The sequence below is a fragment of the Suricata suricatta genome, chromosome 6 (genome assembly GCF_006229205.1).
Source record: "Suricata suricatta isolate VVHF042 chromosome 6, meerkat_22Aug2017_6uvM2_HiC, whole genome shotgun sequence".
NCBI lineage: Eukaryota > Metazoa > Chordata > Mammalia > Carnivora > Herpestidae > Suricata > Suricata suricatta.
In genome coordinates this window covers 82,376,828-82,393,575 of record NC_043705.1, presented here as the reverse complement: position 1 = coordinate 82,393,575, position 16,748 = coordinate 82,376,828, and the positions used below count along the sequence as shown (strand labels likewise).

At 37.6% G+C, this 16,748-nt stretch overlaps 1 protein-coding gene across 3 annotated transcripts in view; it reads right to left on the bottom strand.

Annotated features, from left to right (window-relative positions):
• CAMK4 (calcium/calmodulin dependent protein kinase IV) overlaps nt 1–16,748 on the bottom strand; it is a 209,398-nt gene that overhangs the window by 180,656 nt on the left and 11,994 nt on the right. The window contains exons 1-2 of one of the 3 annotated variants that reach the window (XM_029942692.1): nt 12,722–12,726; nt 6,262–6,333 (exon numbers count right to left, since the gene is read on the bottom strand). The exons of 1 other annotated variant lie outside the window; for it this stretch is intronic. Coding sequence is in view for 1 of the 2 variants with exons in the window: in XM_029942690.1 (XP_029798550.1) it covers nt 6,262–6,333 (72 nt within the window). In the remaining variant the exon portion in view is untranslated. Of the gene's footprint in view, nt 1–6,261; nt 6,334–12,721; nt 12,727–16,748 lie in introns of those variants that run through there. One more of the 3 variants, XM_029942690.1, reaches the window with a different exon arrangement.

Below are 16,748 nucleotides of genomic sequence, written 5' to 3'. Positions count from 1 at the left end.
TGAACCTGAAATGCTTGTTTTTCTTTGCCAGCTTAAAGGCCTGGATATGGATTTCCTGATTGTTTTTAAACATTAAATAACTTCTATCACATCAGCAAAATTTCACAACAGAAAAGCTAGTACTGCTCCATTATTCTGACATTTATGTGTGAATATTATATCAAGACTTTTCCAGCTCTAAGAGTCAATGACCACATTTATTAGCAACATCAGGAAGAGGTTTGTTTTCCTTATGGCACCTTGTAACTACTGCCTCATTTGGAAAAAAATTAATAATTGTAGGTTCACAGGAAATTGCAAAAATATCACAGACTCCCCCCAATGGTTACATTTTATATAATTATAGTAAAATATCAAAATCAGGAAGCTGACATTAGTGCAGTGTGTGTGTGTGTGTGTGTGTGTGTGTGTGTGTGTGTGGTTCTATGCCTTTTTATCACATGTGCTTATTCACCTAACTACCATAATCAAGGTACAAACTATTCCATCACCACAAAGATCTCACTTATGGTCCCCAACCCCACTTTTTTGGTCATACCCACCCATACATCACCTCCATCCCAAACCCATGGCAACAACTAATCTGTTCTCCACTTCTGTAATTTTGCTAAGACTGTTATGTAAATGGAATCAAACATATATAACATTTTGAGACTGGCTTTCTGACTCAGCATATGGCCCTTAAGGTCCATCCAAGTAGTTTCTGTATCAATAGTTTGTTATTTTTGTTGCTGAGTAGTGGCCACTGTGAAGATGCAAGAATGACTCATTTTTATAAGACACACCATAAGATTTTGTCATCAATTAGTCAATATCAAAATATAGACAGCTGAATATACAGTATGTGTGTTCGTATGTGTTCAAAAGATGAGGAAACTGACCTTGAGGAGATGTTTTTAATCTTTATGCTAGTAGCCTTAAAATCATTTATTTCCTGCAATATTGCTGGTTCCAACCTATTATCCACAATCCAAAAATACACTGGGGGAGCTTGGTAGTTTAAGCAGTGTGAAATGGTATTGTGGTAACTAGGAAATGAGCATTTAATTAGAAAACCATCATAAACTCCAAATCATAAGACAATGATAAATGAATCTATAATGCAAAGCTTCTGGAACTACAAAAAAATAATGGAGACTTTAAAAGAACAGTTTGGAGCTTTGGGGGTACAAACACACACCTCAGTTCCTATTTCCATTCCCAAGTCAGAATGAGCTAAGATTGCTGCAGAAATTGTGACTCTAGGGGCGCCTGGGTGGCTCAGTCGGTTAAGTGACTGACTTCGGCTCAGGTCAGATCTCACGTTTGTGGGTTCGAGCCCCGCATCAGGCTCTATGCTGACAGCTAGCTCAGAGCCTGGAGCCTGCTTCCGGTTCTGTGTCTCCTTCTCTCTCTGCCCCTCCCCCTCTCATGCTCTGTCTCTCTCTGTATCAAAAATAAATAAAATATTAAAAAAATAAAAAATAAATTGTGACTCTAAGAGTTCACAATAAAGATCTTTGGTAACTTTAGATAATGGCTTTTTAAAGGCGTCAATGCATTTACTCAAACTCTGACCAAGCTGAAGTTGTCAGAAAAGATAAACTTGGTAAACCCTACCAAGAAATATACAGAAAATTAGAAAATCAGAAAATCAGCCTACTCCACACAAAAATAAACTTGCTGGGCATGAATCCAAGAAAATCCACTCAGATATAATAAAGACTGCTGCAAACACTTTCTGTTTGTAAGGAGAAATATAATCCCTCAGTACTTGGAAAGAAGTTTTCCATTCATGGCTCATCAAAGTGAGCCAATCCAATGGGGATGATGATGGCATGGGATTGGGCAAACCAAAATTCTTTGTTTTTGTTTTGTTTTGTTTTTTTGAGAGAGCCCATGTTCCTGCATGTGCTTATAAGCAGGGGAGGGAAGGAGAGACAGAGGGAGATAGGGAGAGGGGAAGAGGGAGAGCGGGGGGAGAGAGAGAGAGAGAGAGAATCCATGCTCATCATGGAACCCCATGTTGGGCTCAGTCTCATAGCACTGAGATCATAAGATGAGCCAAAATCAAGAGTTGGATGCTTAACCAATGGAACCACTCAGGTGCCCCAGACTAAAGTTCTCTGTAAGATACAGGAACCAGGTCTCCATAGCCATCAATAGCAGTGCAGATAATATTCAACTATGTTAGGCCTTCAATAAAGCCTATCAGGAATGTACTTCTTACCAGGGGATTCCAATAATTAGCCTCAGTTTAAAAGACATATAAAACCAGTCTATTTTTTTTTTTTAAGTTCTGAGTAAATACTGGACAAAGTTCTGCTTTAGGAACATTAAGATTTTGTTGGATGATTTTGCAGTTACTTCAATGTTATTGCCAAGAGACGTTTCATGTTTCCCTCCAGCACCTGAGGTGGGTCCCATCAAGGTCAACACAACTAATTGTACAAGGTATGAAAATAGAACCCAAGAACCAAACAACTCCCAGAGAGCAGTTCTTTCATTATCCAATGATGTACACTAGTCTCATTTTTTATCACTATCATCCAAAGAAATGGAGGTACCAACACTGATGCCAAAGGATTCACAGCGCCAATCCCTCGCTTTCCACATGCTGGCAATTTTAGGTGGAAGTCTATATACTCAAGAGTAGATGAGATGAACACATCTATTTAGGTGAATGGATTTCTATGAATCCTGAGACTTACTGACCTCCTGGTTCTTCAATCACTTTAACATGTTAATTTCTTCATATCTTACCTGAACATCATCCACACTAAAAAAAATTTTTTTTTGATTATCAGTGTCATTTCATGTCATCACACAGAGTGGGAAGGAGTTAAAGGAGTTAACATAACATAACAGGTATGTTAATAGGTCAGTGTTTTATCAAGGGTGTCAACTCTGCTCACAATCTAGGAAACGATTCTGAGCAGAGGCCCAGGATCATCTCACAACTCACAGTGATCAGTGACTGCTATGCAGCAATTGTGGCCAGCCTCCTGGTGGGTCTGCCCACAATAACCTCCCTTTGGGCCTCACATGCCCCTCACCCTTACCCCATTTCCTGTCAGCTTCCTTCTGTATATCAGACTCATGGAATGAATAAATACGAACAACACAGTTGTTACATTCCAGGAGGCAGAACTAAGGCCCTTGCTCTCAACTTCCAAAATAGACTTTGACTACATTTGAGAACAAAATTTGAGTCACTGTAATCTCCATAGAGATTACAGCAGTAATCTAGAGGAAGATCATTTGCTCTGGGCTTCTGTTTTTTGTAAGTCAGATTCAATCTTCAGATTTTAACTTATGATAGTTTTACCAGAGTTCTGTATCTGAGTACCATAAGACTTCTGAAATGTTTTCTAGGTGAAAAGAAAATATTTACATATAACATAACAAGCAATTTATGATGTAAGTAACAGAAATTTATTTGGGGATGATTTAAATAATGAATTGACCTGTCATTATGTAGCTAAATGGAGCTGATAATGACAAAAGTCTTGTCTGAGATGAAGAAATACTAGTGTGCATATATGAATATCAAATGAGAAAGTTAAAATGGAAATTTCTATCAAACTCATTTTTGAAAAATGAAAAAATTACATGTATAAAATCTATTCAATAATCTTAGAGTAGCTAAATCTTTGTAATCTTCCAGAAAAACAGAATAAATAAAATCAAGATCAGAGAATTAGAGTTAAGCATTTTAGCAAATGTGCTATGTTCATTCTGTCACTTTTTTCTTTTTTGTTTTGTGTTTCACTTTTGCCAACACTGAAACTACTGGCTATTTTGATACAGCACTGTGTTCTCCTTTCCTGCCTCTTTTTAATGAAAAGCATATAAGAGACTATACACAGTACTGCAGTTCACCAGGTGACATGACTAAAGACCAAATGCTGGCCATCTGTTGGGGCAAAACAGAACAGAACAGAATTCTGTGTCCAGAATTGGAACCGTCTCTCCTCCCAGTCTCCAGGGGCAAGTGGGGTAGCCAGCACCTGCTGTTGGTTTGAGAAGTCTGCTCAGAAGAGGAGGATCAGCACATGGCTCTAAGGCTTCTCTGTACGCAGCTGTCAGAACTGAAAGCTGTTTTTGGAGGAAGATGAAAGGCAGGAGTACTAGGGCAGGAGAGGCACACTGGAGCATCATCTGTGCAGAAGATGATATCCACCTCCACATCAGAGGCTAAAGCATTAACTAATGTGAATGCGTGTGTGCGCCTGTCTGGTTACTTAATCAGCAGAGGCCAAATGACCTAAAAGAGTAAGTTTCTGTGGACAAGAATTCGGGCTTGACGAAAATAAGAAAGCTAATGCAATTTACAGCCTGAGCCTGTGTCTCTTTATGTCTTGTCCATGCAGAGCTGTCACCAATACAAGCAGCAGCACTTGCTATTACTAAGGAATCGTCAGACTGGTGAAAATTTGTAGACCACTGGAGTAATTTTTCTAGTTCATGCAATGCTACATAATAGTTATCATTACATTAGGAACAAATTTCTTACCCAGTCCTTATTTTGAAAATCAGTGGAATCAGAGATTTTAAACATTTCCTTAGAAAATATGCAGTGGGTGACAAAAAATTCAGTCAAAGTTTTTCCAACAACTTCTTTTTGCTAACATTACATTATAATTAACTTACTACTGCAATGATATTATTACTATATTAGTTATTAGACTATTGCTAAAAAATGCCATTATGGATTTTTTTAAACGGGTGAAAATCAATTTTAATAGCATACATAGGGATTCCACACAGACATGGAAATTCCAAAAACAATGAGGCAACACAATACTTATCTAAGGAAAGGGTAAGGGGTCTGAGGATACAAAGGGGAGAAAAACCATTAGCAGGAAGGTGAAAGGAAATGTTTGGAAAACAAAGGTTGCCCTTTGATGCAGTTAAGTTCCTTGGATAAAGAGGTTAATAGCTCTCTTATTGGTACAAGCTGGCAGTTGAGGGGGGAAGTGAAGAGTTTTTTCTGAATCTGCTGAGTTTGGTTTGCTTTTAGCCCAAATGACGTTTATGCAAAAGTAAATACTACGTGGGCGTCCTTAGTGGGCTCTATAAGTAAGGCTCATCAGATTTTGTTCTACTAACTCCACTAGTAACCACTGGTTCCCAATTTAAAGTTGTTTCGATGGAGAGATCCAGGGAACATATATAAGACACTGATCTTGAGTATATCATGAGGACCTAAATAAGGAAGCAGTCTTATTTGTGTTCTTCTGCACTTCTCCATACTAAACAAAAATATGTAAGAAGGCACTCACTCTTCCATGGTTTACGATATGCCACACTATTTACAGCATGAGTCCTATATCTCCATGTACAGATTGTACTTCAGCAGCCAACAATCAGAGTCCCCACATAAATCAACTGAAGAAGCCAAAACAAATGACTTTGACGAGGTTTAAATACAACTCCAAATAGATCCATTCTTGGAAAGTGTATGAGTACAGACTTGGGGAGTAATTCCCAGAGTTGCTGTGAACATGACTATGCCTTGGCATCCCATAACTCTGCCCTAGCCCAGATGCCTTCTGTCATGCTAGCACAACTCAAGACAAAATACAAGCTCTAAAGAAAAAATGTACACAGATGCATGAGTGTGGACTCTACCCTGTTCCATCAAATCTGAGTTCATTAGTTGCAAGGAGGCATAAACACTGAAGAGCTAAAGAGGAAACAAGTCAGTGAACCCCAAACTCCATTACCACAAAGTCAAATACTTCCACCACCTGACATAAACTGGAAAAGCACAAGCTTCCTCAATGTACTTCTATACCAGGCAGTGCATACATATTGAAACGTGCCTTCCATCATAGCTATATATCACATTCTTACTTATTTAGATTTGACATTTAGAAGCATTAAAGAGAAGGAAAGACTAGGCAGAAAGGAGAAAAATAAGAAGCAAAAGGAGAAAAGTAAAGAAAAATAGACACCAGAAAAAGTACAGGAAAAAAGAAAAAGCCCTCTTAAATTGAATCCTCTTAGCTGTGTTTGTTTTTTTCTTTGTTTGTTTTAAAAAGAAGCTAAATGAGAAGACTAAATAAACCAGCCCTGCCTTCCTTCTGGCCTTGATATGTGGTGGGCATAGCAAACACCGTAAACATGTCTTTTTAGGTAGTTCCCTTCTGCTTTGGTCTTGGAGGTTTCTATATGACTACCACTGTCCTTGTTTACTTCCAAGATCAACTCTGACACCATGTAGACATGATCTCTCCTAGACTAAATGACCCTGGAACAAGATTTCAAGAAACATACCTGTTCCTCCTCTGGAATGATGCAGCTTGGTCAGTGCAGAATGAACTGGATATCACTCTATTGGTCAAAGGCCTTTGTACAAAGCACAACAAATGGTTGAAGAGTGAACATAATCAGATTATTCACAAGAGTCTTTCCACCAATAACAAAACAGTCCCCTCATGAAATGCAGCCAACAAGACTGGAAAATATAAAATGCAGCTACCTCCACTATATTTCTTAAAGGTACAGAAATGCCCTTCACTCTTGAAACTAAAGTTTTATCTAAGTACTGCAAGCAACATTAAAGAATGTCCAAGAAGTTACTTACAAAGCCAAGGCAGTTGTTGGGCTGACAAAAGTCATACTTCATTGAGGGGCTAAGTGCTAAATAAAGAGAATGAAAAATCTGAGAAAACTCAAGGATAGAGCCCTGAATTGAGTACTGCCTGGCACAGGAATTGCAGGTCAGAGTGGAAGATAAAGTGGGAGTCAAGGCATAGGATAATGGGGATGGCGAATGGAAAACTAAAAGAGAGAAGAAAAGAGAGAGATGGTAAAGTGGGATCCAGGTAAGAAGGGTGAAGGATGAAGCAGACATGAGGAAGGAAAATGCACAATGAAGGGATGGGGACACTATGAAGGAGAAGCAGTGTGCCAGGAGATGGAGGTGAACCTTCCGTATGTGGGCATTCTTCTGGAAATACAAAGTCAGCCCATAATGAGCCCATAGGCAATGATAATGGATAGCAAAATATAATCTGTTATCAGCTAACCTTAAAGTCATCAATTTGGGTCCTCGGATACTATTCTGAGGTCATTATCAAAAACATATTAAAAAAACTTTTTAAAGGCTGTGGAGAAAATCTTCTTTCTTTAAAGAAGTGCATTGCGCCTCCAATAAGGTAGGAGCAGGCAGGACTCTCTCCCCTGGCTCTGCAAATCCCTGGATGGTGTAGTGTCACCATCCCTCTGAAATGTGAAAACACTCTGAATCACCTCTGTCAAGAACTGAATATCAAATTTGTGTGCATGGCCAATTTGCTCCTAATTTCATGTCTTAGATTGTCTGGGACCTAGTAAATCTGACAAGAAATTTACCTGAGAAGAGGCACTATTATAGTTTTAAGAGTATAAGACAACAGACAGATAAGCAGACAGTCCTGGGCCATGGGCACTAGTGCCTGTGTGACATTAACTGTTCTTGCTCTTCTCAGGCCTTTGTCTCCTCAAGTTAACAGTACTGACCTAGCAGGTTATTGTGAGGGTTGAGGACAGTAGAATAATGTGCCCAGCTCATAGTACATACCTGCCAAAGATCAGCTGCCACTGCTGTGTGTGATATGATATATCAATTAAAGAACATACAAAATGTTTTTATATTTTGTATGAGTTATATAAAAGTATATGAAAAAATCAATCATCAATATACTCCTAAATTTATAAAACATTAACCTTAAGGCCTGAAAATAAAATGACTGGGGAGGTAAATAATTAGGTGAAAACAGTGACACACAAACACATAAATACAAAAAGAACTGAGTATAATGTGAACAGTGATCATTCCTGGATAATGGAATTAAAAGTAATTTTTACTGTCTGCCTTTTGTTTATCTGTCATTTCCAAAATTTCTATACTCAAAATGAATTTATTATTTTGTAGTTATTCAGATATTTAATACATTTAAATATTTTATACTATAGATATGTTTATACATTGTATTATACATAATATTTAGATTATTCATTTTGTAATCTGGGAAAAAGTTTTTAAGGCTGGCTCTTTTCAGTTTTCAAGCTACTGTCTCAAACAGTGCAGATAATTTTAGAGTTGTCTCTGTTCTTGGGAGGAAGAATTCTTGTAAGTTTTATAAGGTTGGGCTTTATCCCAATTTCATGGCCAAGGACAGCTTTAAAGCCTCTTTTTCTCTTGTCTAACAAGTAAAAGAAACTAATATAATCACTTTTTTGTGGCTACACACACAAACTGGCTATGAAGTAATCCTGTTGAATTCATTCAAAACTGGTTATTTTAAAACAACAATCTCTTTAGATATGACCAGATCCTTTCTAATTAAATCAGACTTTAAATTTTGACTTGTTTTTCAAAACTATTTTAACTTATTCATAACATCCATGCAAACAGGTTAGGGTAGCCCCTATCTACACAGGCAGCAGCTCTGAGGACCTGGAAGGGAGCCAAGATACAGCCATGGACACGCAGGAGACCAGCACTTCTGTCTCATGCTCCACTCCCCTCCAGGCAAGTGGTCTATCCACAATATGATATGATTACTGGTCATAGTCTTTGACCAGGACTTTAAGTCACATCTAGACTATAGACTACCTCACAGCGCAGAGTACTAACCACTATACGATCACGGCCTAGACTACAGACTATCTCTAGACCACAGGACATTATGATAGGTTATAGGCTGAAAACAAATCTCAGCTCTGCTTGATCTCATAATATATCACAAGAAGAAGGGATTTAAGCAGAGCTAAGAAAAAATATTTTTTTCTTCTAAGAGTCAGGCTTGACATATACCAAGTACCACTGAAAATAAAGCAATGTGCTGGGTACTGTCAAAAGGCAGTAAAACAAAACAAAACGAAACAAAAGCAGAGTTGCTTTCAGACCATAACCTGTTCTGTTCTTTTGTTTTGTTTTCTATGGATTTAAATAGTCTCTTAAGTGGAACAAAGTTATAGCCTGTCATATTAAAAAGTAAAGTGATAGGATGAGGCTTATTATGCCCATGACACAGAACCTGCCTAATCTTACTGGCTGGTTCTATGCAATGAGATAATCTCCAAAGGGCAGCAAACATTTTAAAGCTATTACAATTTAGTATCTGCCAAGGGAAACTGATGGCTCTGAGCAAATTTAAAGATTATTAGCCCGAGACTTAACAAGCATTCATTTATTTAAGAATATTTCTCAGTCAACGTTATTGAATTTCCACTTTGTGAAAACACAATGGACTGCAAAGGACAGCAAAAGAGGGAAGAAGTCTGCTAAATGATTAGGTCCATAAAAGTCTTGTGCTATCCAACTGTTCTTAGCATATGTAAGAATATGTGTGTGTGGATGAACCTTGAACAGTGGGGCTCCTAAAACATCTTAGAAAATTTGATGAAAGCTATGGTAAGTTGCCTCAAGAAAATGCTTATACACATAAAATTTAGCTTGCGATTTCAGGAGCTTCACGTAGTCCTAAAACACAGGCTGAGAGGTCTATGCATTGAAGTTACATGGTGGAAGGAAAACCTATCAGCAGTGATAGCTCTTTATAAACTGAGATAGAAGAAAAAAATAAAAACGTGGTTTGGCTGAACACAAGTTATACAAATTACAATTATTTGTGAGAACCATTTATTCCTGGGATTGATAACTTTACATAATCACATGATTATGATATACGCAGCCAACAGAGGTTTTGTGGTAAGTGTTATTTACATAAATAAACTTTGTCCATGAATGCTCAGGTTTTCATAACACAGAAAACACGGTTACTTCATGGCTTTAAAAGGGGAAAGGGAAAAGCTGTTATCAACAGATTCACAGGCAGTTAAGAGTTTTAAAAAGTGAGATCAGTGAATCAGTTTGGGAGGTGGAAATCAAATAGAACTCAACATTCACTTTTAATGGAAGAATCAGGATGAGAACTACACCAAAGTTAGTTAAGAGGAATAAGGAAACAGCAGTGCTGACTCAAGTCAGAGAAGGTAGAACAAGAGAGGAAGCAAAGACATGGCAGTGAGTGCTAGGAGACTATGCAGTCCTTCAGCATGGGCTTAGATATAGGCATGTGAACTAAAGATATAAGACACTGATACGATTTTCCCTGTTATCAATAATGAAAACTATAACTTCTAGCAACAATGAATAAAAATACTTTTTTCTTACCAACTAAAACCTAAAAGTTAGGTTTAAAACCTACTTGCCAGCCTACCACAGTAGTCAGCAAAATTATTAGGGTAAAAAAGAAAAGAATATTTATTTAATGTAAATCAGGGTCTACCAGCATTAATTAAAATTAAAAATCAAAATCCAATATATCCCTCTTATAAATACATTTGAATCATCAGTGTCAATAAGAAAATGGGCTTGGTCTCATGACATGTGGAGCCACCATGCAGACACCTCCATGTAATTTTCCAGTATTTAGTACTGCTAAATATTGGGATATTACATTAGTCAACCCATCTGCTCAAACATTCCAATTTCCTGGAATTAGGAAGAAGAAATGAAGGTGATTTATTTTATATTTTTTCTTATTTTTCATTAAAGTAGAATTGGCATATAATTTCCTATTCATATCAGGGGTATATCATAGTGATCTGATATTCTTATACATTACAAAATGATCCTCACTTTACTTCAAGTTACCAAGTTATACAAGGTATACAATATCACTGACTACATTCCCAATGATGCACATTATATCTCCAAGTCTTATTTATTTTATAACTGAAATTTGTACCTCTTTATCCCCTTTACTTATTTTGCACATACCCTATCCTCCCCTTTGGCAACTATCAGTTTATTTTCTGTATTTGTGAATCTATTTCTTTGGTTTCTTTTGTGTTTTAGATTCTATATATGAGTGAAATCATGTACTATTTTTATTTTTCTGCCCGACTTACTTCATTTGGTATAATACTCTCTAGGTCCACCCAAGTTGATATGAATGTCGAGATTTTGTTTTTTTTATGGCTGAGTAATATTCCACTTTGTATATGTACCACTCTTTTTTATCCATTAATCTATTGATGGACACTTAGACTGTTTACATACCTTGGCTATTGTAAATAATGCTGCAATGAACATAGGTGTGCATATATCTCTTCAAGCTGGCGTTTATTTCATGTTATAATCTAATGTAGATAGTTTTTGAAGTAGGTGGGGCACTGGCATTTTGGCTGATTTCTTCAATTAGCTGTATAAAAATGAGAATCCTAGTCCCAAAAATTACTCACAAACAAGAATAGAATGCACTCTGGCATGTATGCTAGGATCTTAAATGTGACTTCAACATGTTTAGGGACAGAAGTTTTTTACAAGGTGAACAAATACTGTCCAAAGTGTGAAAGAAACCAAGTGTAAAATATTATCCAGTGTTTAATAGTTTTTGTTGCATTTTAATTTTTAAGACTGTATCCTCTACAAAAAAAAAGCAAAAAAAAAAAATGCAAACACGTAAGATAGGAAACAGCATGAATTTAAAAATCACATTCTTTAACTGCTTCTTGGTGATAAGAAATTTGGTATTCTGAAATAACTAAGGAAGTTTAAGGAGGAAGAGCCAGTACTGGATTAGGCCCAGGTTTCTGCAAATGGCATCTGTGAGGAAAGAAAGTGTGTCCTAGAGTCAGAGTGCAGAGACCAAGGTTCTCACCCCATTTTTACTACTAACCAGCTTTGGAGTGCTGAATAAGACATTTCCCTCTCTGTGCTTCGATTTCTTCATCTGTCAAGGAAACACTGGACTGGCTGATATCTAAGGTGCTATCCATTCTATGTTCCTGCAAACCTAAGTCAAAATCTTAAGAATGATCTAGATGTACACACATTGTAGCCATGCAGATGCAGGCACAGGAAATAATCACATCTTCAGTGTTTTCACAATTTCAAGCTTGACATACTACCACCATTTCTGAACACAGGAGAGAACCATTATCTATGTACCTCTCCTCCTCTCTCCTGCCCTCATCACCAATATGCTTCATTGTCTAAGCACAAAGTTCCACGGAGAGTTTCTTCTCCCAGATTCAAAGTATATTCCCAACTGTCTAGTATAACTGTCTAGTACATTCCTAAGTACCTGATCTATAGTGGCAGTATATTTTTACAAGAATTTTGGAAAATGACTTGAGATATTCCATTACTTTATACACATATATAAGAACTTGTTAATGATATAACATATATATAACATATATATAATGATATATATAATGTATATATAACTTTATATACACATATATAAGAACTTGTTAATGATAAAATGATAGTTTACAATCTTCCATACAGAATAACTGTAAATAATATATGTAGATACTATTCCCTCCAGGAGGTGGAGCTTAATCACCCTCTTTCCCAAGAGTAGGTTAGACTTAGTCACCTACTTTCAAAGACTAGATAAAGAGAAAGGGATAAACAGTTAACTGTAGAGTGGAGAAACCTGGCAAATACCAGGCAGACCAATAGTGAAGGTTACTATCACAAGTGATATCGTGTGGTATCATGTACCGTGATACAATGTGACAAGAAATGTACTTTCCCTCTATGGTATTCTTTCCAAAAACTGATAATCCCAATTAATCATATAGGAATACCCAGACTGGGGGCACACTACAGAATACCTGCCAGCACTCCCTAAGACTGCCATAGTCACGAAAAGCAAGGAAAGACTGAGAAGCTGCCACATATCAGAGAAGGCAGGGAAAACATGAGAACTAAATCCAATGTGATTACCTGGATTAGATCCTGGAAGACAATGGAAAAGCTGGTGAAATTTAAATAAAGTCTGGAGTTAATAGTAAAATATATATATCATTATTCAAATTAAAAAATATTGCACTATGTGCACAGCATTTTGTACTTAATACAGCCATGTAATTTATCTCTTTTTATCTTTGCAATAATCATGTGACAAAGGCACTAGCATTTTCATTCTACAGATGTGGAAAGTAAACCTTATTACAATTTAAAACATTCGTTAACAATACATAGCCAGTAGGTATGAGACAATTAATAGCAGCTATTAAGAAATGCATGATGTAACCAGAAGATAATCCTTATTTTACCATTTAGGTACCAAGTTAGAAAAACAGTATTTAGGTATGACTAATAGTGACATCATTTAAGTATAAGAAGTCTTTTCAATGTGATATGTTTTTCTTGATCAGTGTACACAGACTATAGACTCCTTTAAAATATTCCTTACTATACACAGTTTTTAATATCATTAACTGATTTCCAGGACTCTATGCTTTACTTCTGAATCATCGTTAAGTTGCAGCAATTCTGGGTCTGGTTATTCAACTTTCCAGTAAAGCATGCATTATTCTGAATAAAAAAAATTAAATGATGACAAAGAGTTAAAAGTGCAAATAAGATAGCAAAGCTACAAAATGATAAATATTTTCTAATTTTAACAACCTTCTTATAAGCAAAGCACTGTAAAAACTACACAGAAAGACCCACCTACAGTAACTATTTTAAACTGCCCCAATTGTTCTTTTGTTTGCAGATATTAACAAAAAAAATCCCTAAGGTTATACCAAACATTCTTTTCTGTATGAGAAATACAAAAAACAGTTGTCAAATATTTACAAATATTATGACCTCTTTTCTTGGATCACCTCATGTGAAGCCATGCAGTAAATATCCATTGTTTCAGTGTTGGGTGTTAGCTCCTCATTAACCTAAGAAACATGAATCTTATTCTGAGAATGTCCAATATCCAATATGAAACCATCACCAACCATCAGAGCAGGCAACCTAGTGCTAAGGAAACACTGAAGAGGTTAATAAATTCAATAAGACCAAGTGAAATGATGGTAAACTGGCCCTCAAGTACTCGTAAGCATCACAGATTTCTCATGGAAATTGTTTTGGGAATAAGCAAGTGAAAATGTGATCATAGACCCAGAAGAAGGAGAAGGCTGGGTACTCAGACCTGAGAGAGGTGCCCAAGTGATTGTGTGAGTTGTGCCAGAAAGTAGATCCAAGTCCTGATGGAAACATATGATACTCAAGATGGGCCAAGTTTTATTTTTTAATAGCTGAGCTTCTAGCTGGCAACAAAACAATCCTATGCCAGCTGCTGAGGAAATAGTGTGCTGGGACCTGGCAGGCACCAGCCCTTGGAAAGCCAACAGGTATGGATGCACAATGGATACCAAGGTGCTAGTGCCTAGAAGGCAGAGGAGAGGGAGAAAGAATATGACTACAGAAGTGTCCCAACCTATGGTCCAACAGGCACAATGTGCTGGGGAACCCATATATACATTTATATATGTAAATAATAAGAGCAACTCAGAGTTAGTTCCATCCATCCTAGATAAACCAAATGCAGGAGCCACAGTCCCTGTGAAGTGAGTCTTTGGACAACATCCCGCAACATCTGGCAGAAAAACAATGGTGGGCATTTGGGAAAGGAAAAGCACTTCACTTTCCTCAAAGTCTGCTTGCCACATTAGTGTAGATTAACTCAGGTTAGTTTTTGAGACATAGCAAGCCAACTCTGAGATTATGACCAAAGTCAGACAGATATCAAAGTGAGGGGAAAGAGCATAAGGATGTCTTAGCTTTGGCTGCCAGAACAAACCTCATAGACTTGGTGTCATAAACAACAGAAATTTATTTTCTCACAGTTCTGGAGCCTAGAAGTTTAAGATCAGGGGCCCCACCCTGATTAGGTTCTGGTGAGAACTCTCTTCCTGGATTTCAGACATTTGCCTTCTTGCTGATTCCTCACATGTAAGAGAGACAGACACAGAGTATGCTCTCTGGTAGCTTCTCTTAGAGGGGTACAGATCCCATCATGAGGGCTCCACCCTCATGACCTCATCTAACCTTAATTATCTTCAAATATCATCATGTTGGGGTTAGGGCCTGAACCTAAGAATTTTGGCAGGGACACAAATATTCAGTCCATAACAAGGGTAGATATAAGAAAAATTGGAGGTACCTGGGCTCTGGTAGGACAATGGGAGCATGGAGAAATCAGGCAGAGACAGGGAGGTACTCATTGCTAAGGTGTAAATGGACCTAAAAGAAGCAGACCAGGGTCAAGGGTGGCCTGCCCTCTGTCCTTTAATTCTGTCTCTGTCCCTCTTCCACCTACAGTTTTTCTTTCACCACATTCCCTGGCCACTGTTGTCAAAATAGAGATGGAGGGGCGCCTGCACCTGGATGGCTCAGTTGGTTAAGTGTCCAACTCTTGGTTTCTGCTTAGGTCATGATCTCAAGGATCATGGGATCAAGCCCGCATAGGGCTCTGTGCTGATAGCATGGTGCCTGCTTGGAATTCTCTCTTTCTCAAAATAAATAAATAAAATAAAAAAAAAGAGATGGAAACATACAAATTTTCCATAATAATTATTTCAACAGTATATACAAATTATGGATGTAAAGTTCATGACCCTAAATGGAAATTATGTTGAGAAATTATTGATATTTCTGATTAAAGCATTAGAGATCTCAATAGATGATTTTGAAATAACAATCCCAAATAAAAACAGACACAGGGAAGAACATTTATGTTCTTACTCCTTCATAATCCCCTCCTTAGCTCTTCCTTTTCCTCCTGGCTTTGGGAGGGCCCATGTTATAAGACTATGTTACAGGACATTGCTAATAGATTACACAGACACAAACAAGTCATAAGTCAAGCTTTTTGAAAAGAATGATTCCTTTCAAAGACAAAACCAGAGGAGTGGGGAAAGCTAGGAAATATCCCTTCCTGCTAATTCTTGTCCTAGATATCACAAATATTGTCAGCATCTGTATGGTCTCCTAATGGAAGCAAAAATGAGCATACACAAATGTAAGCACATGTTTCTAACAAGAGGTGAGGCATTTAAAAAGCACAGAAAAAGAGCAGAAATTATTCAAGGATCTTCTGACACATTTACAAAAACTTTGGAGCTCAGAGTACTACTTTACTCCCAAACCTTCTCTGTCTCCTGAACCCACAGTAAAGATCAAAGGTAATCATCCAGAGAATTCAACTGGAAGAAAACACAGATGCACAGATGCTTGTGGCTGTAAGGGACCTGAGAGGTAATGACTTAATCACAGAAGGTCACACTATTCCACCAGTCCTTGGGTTCAAAAGGACTTACCATTGCAGAAGCCCTGTTGGTGTAACGAACTCACCCAGCAAGTATTTACTGAGTGCTTACTATACACCAGACACTGCACTCAGTGCTACAGCAGTGAGCAAGGGGACAGAGGGCTAGCCCACCACAGTTCACACTCTGAAGAGAAGGACATGGCATTGAATAATTTTATAGGGTACTGGGTTAGCAGAGGGTTACAAAGAAAAAACATCCTAAAGAAAGAGAAACTTAAGACCTGCTTGTTTTTCTGATGCTATTCACCTAACTCCTGCAATTATTTGTGCATTCACTCACTATTCCTCAAACATTTATGAAATCCTCATGGGGGGCAGGTAGTAAGTCAATGAAAAATTGACTTAGTAGTGAGGATAAAAGGATGAATAAGATACAGGGTTCCTCTTCCCAAGGAACAGAGGCTTTGGTGGTGAAGACCACAAAGCATTTACCTATCAGGCAGTAAACCTATAAAATGATAGGAATGCAGGGGCACCTGGGTGGCTCAGTCGGTTAAGCATCCAACTCTTGGTTTCAGTTCAGGTCATGATCTCACAGTTCCTGAGTTTGAGCCCCACATCAGATTCTCTGCTGACAGAGTTCAAGCCTGTGTGGGATCCTCTCTTTTTCTCTCTCTCTGCCCCACCCCTGCTCGTTCT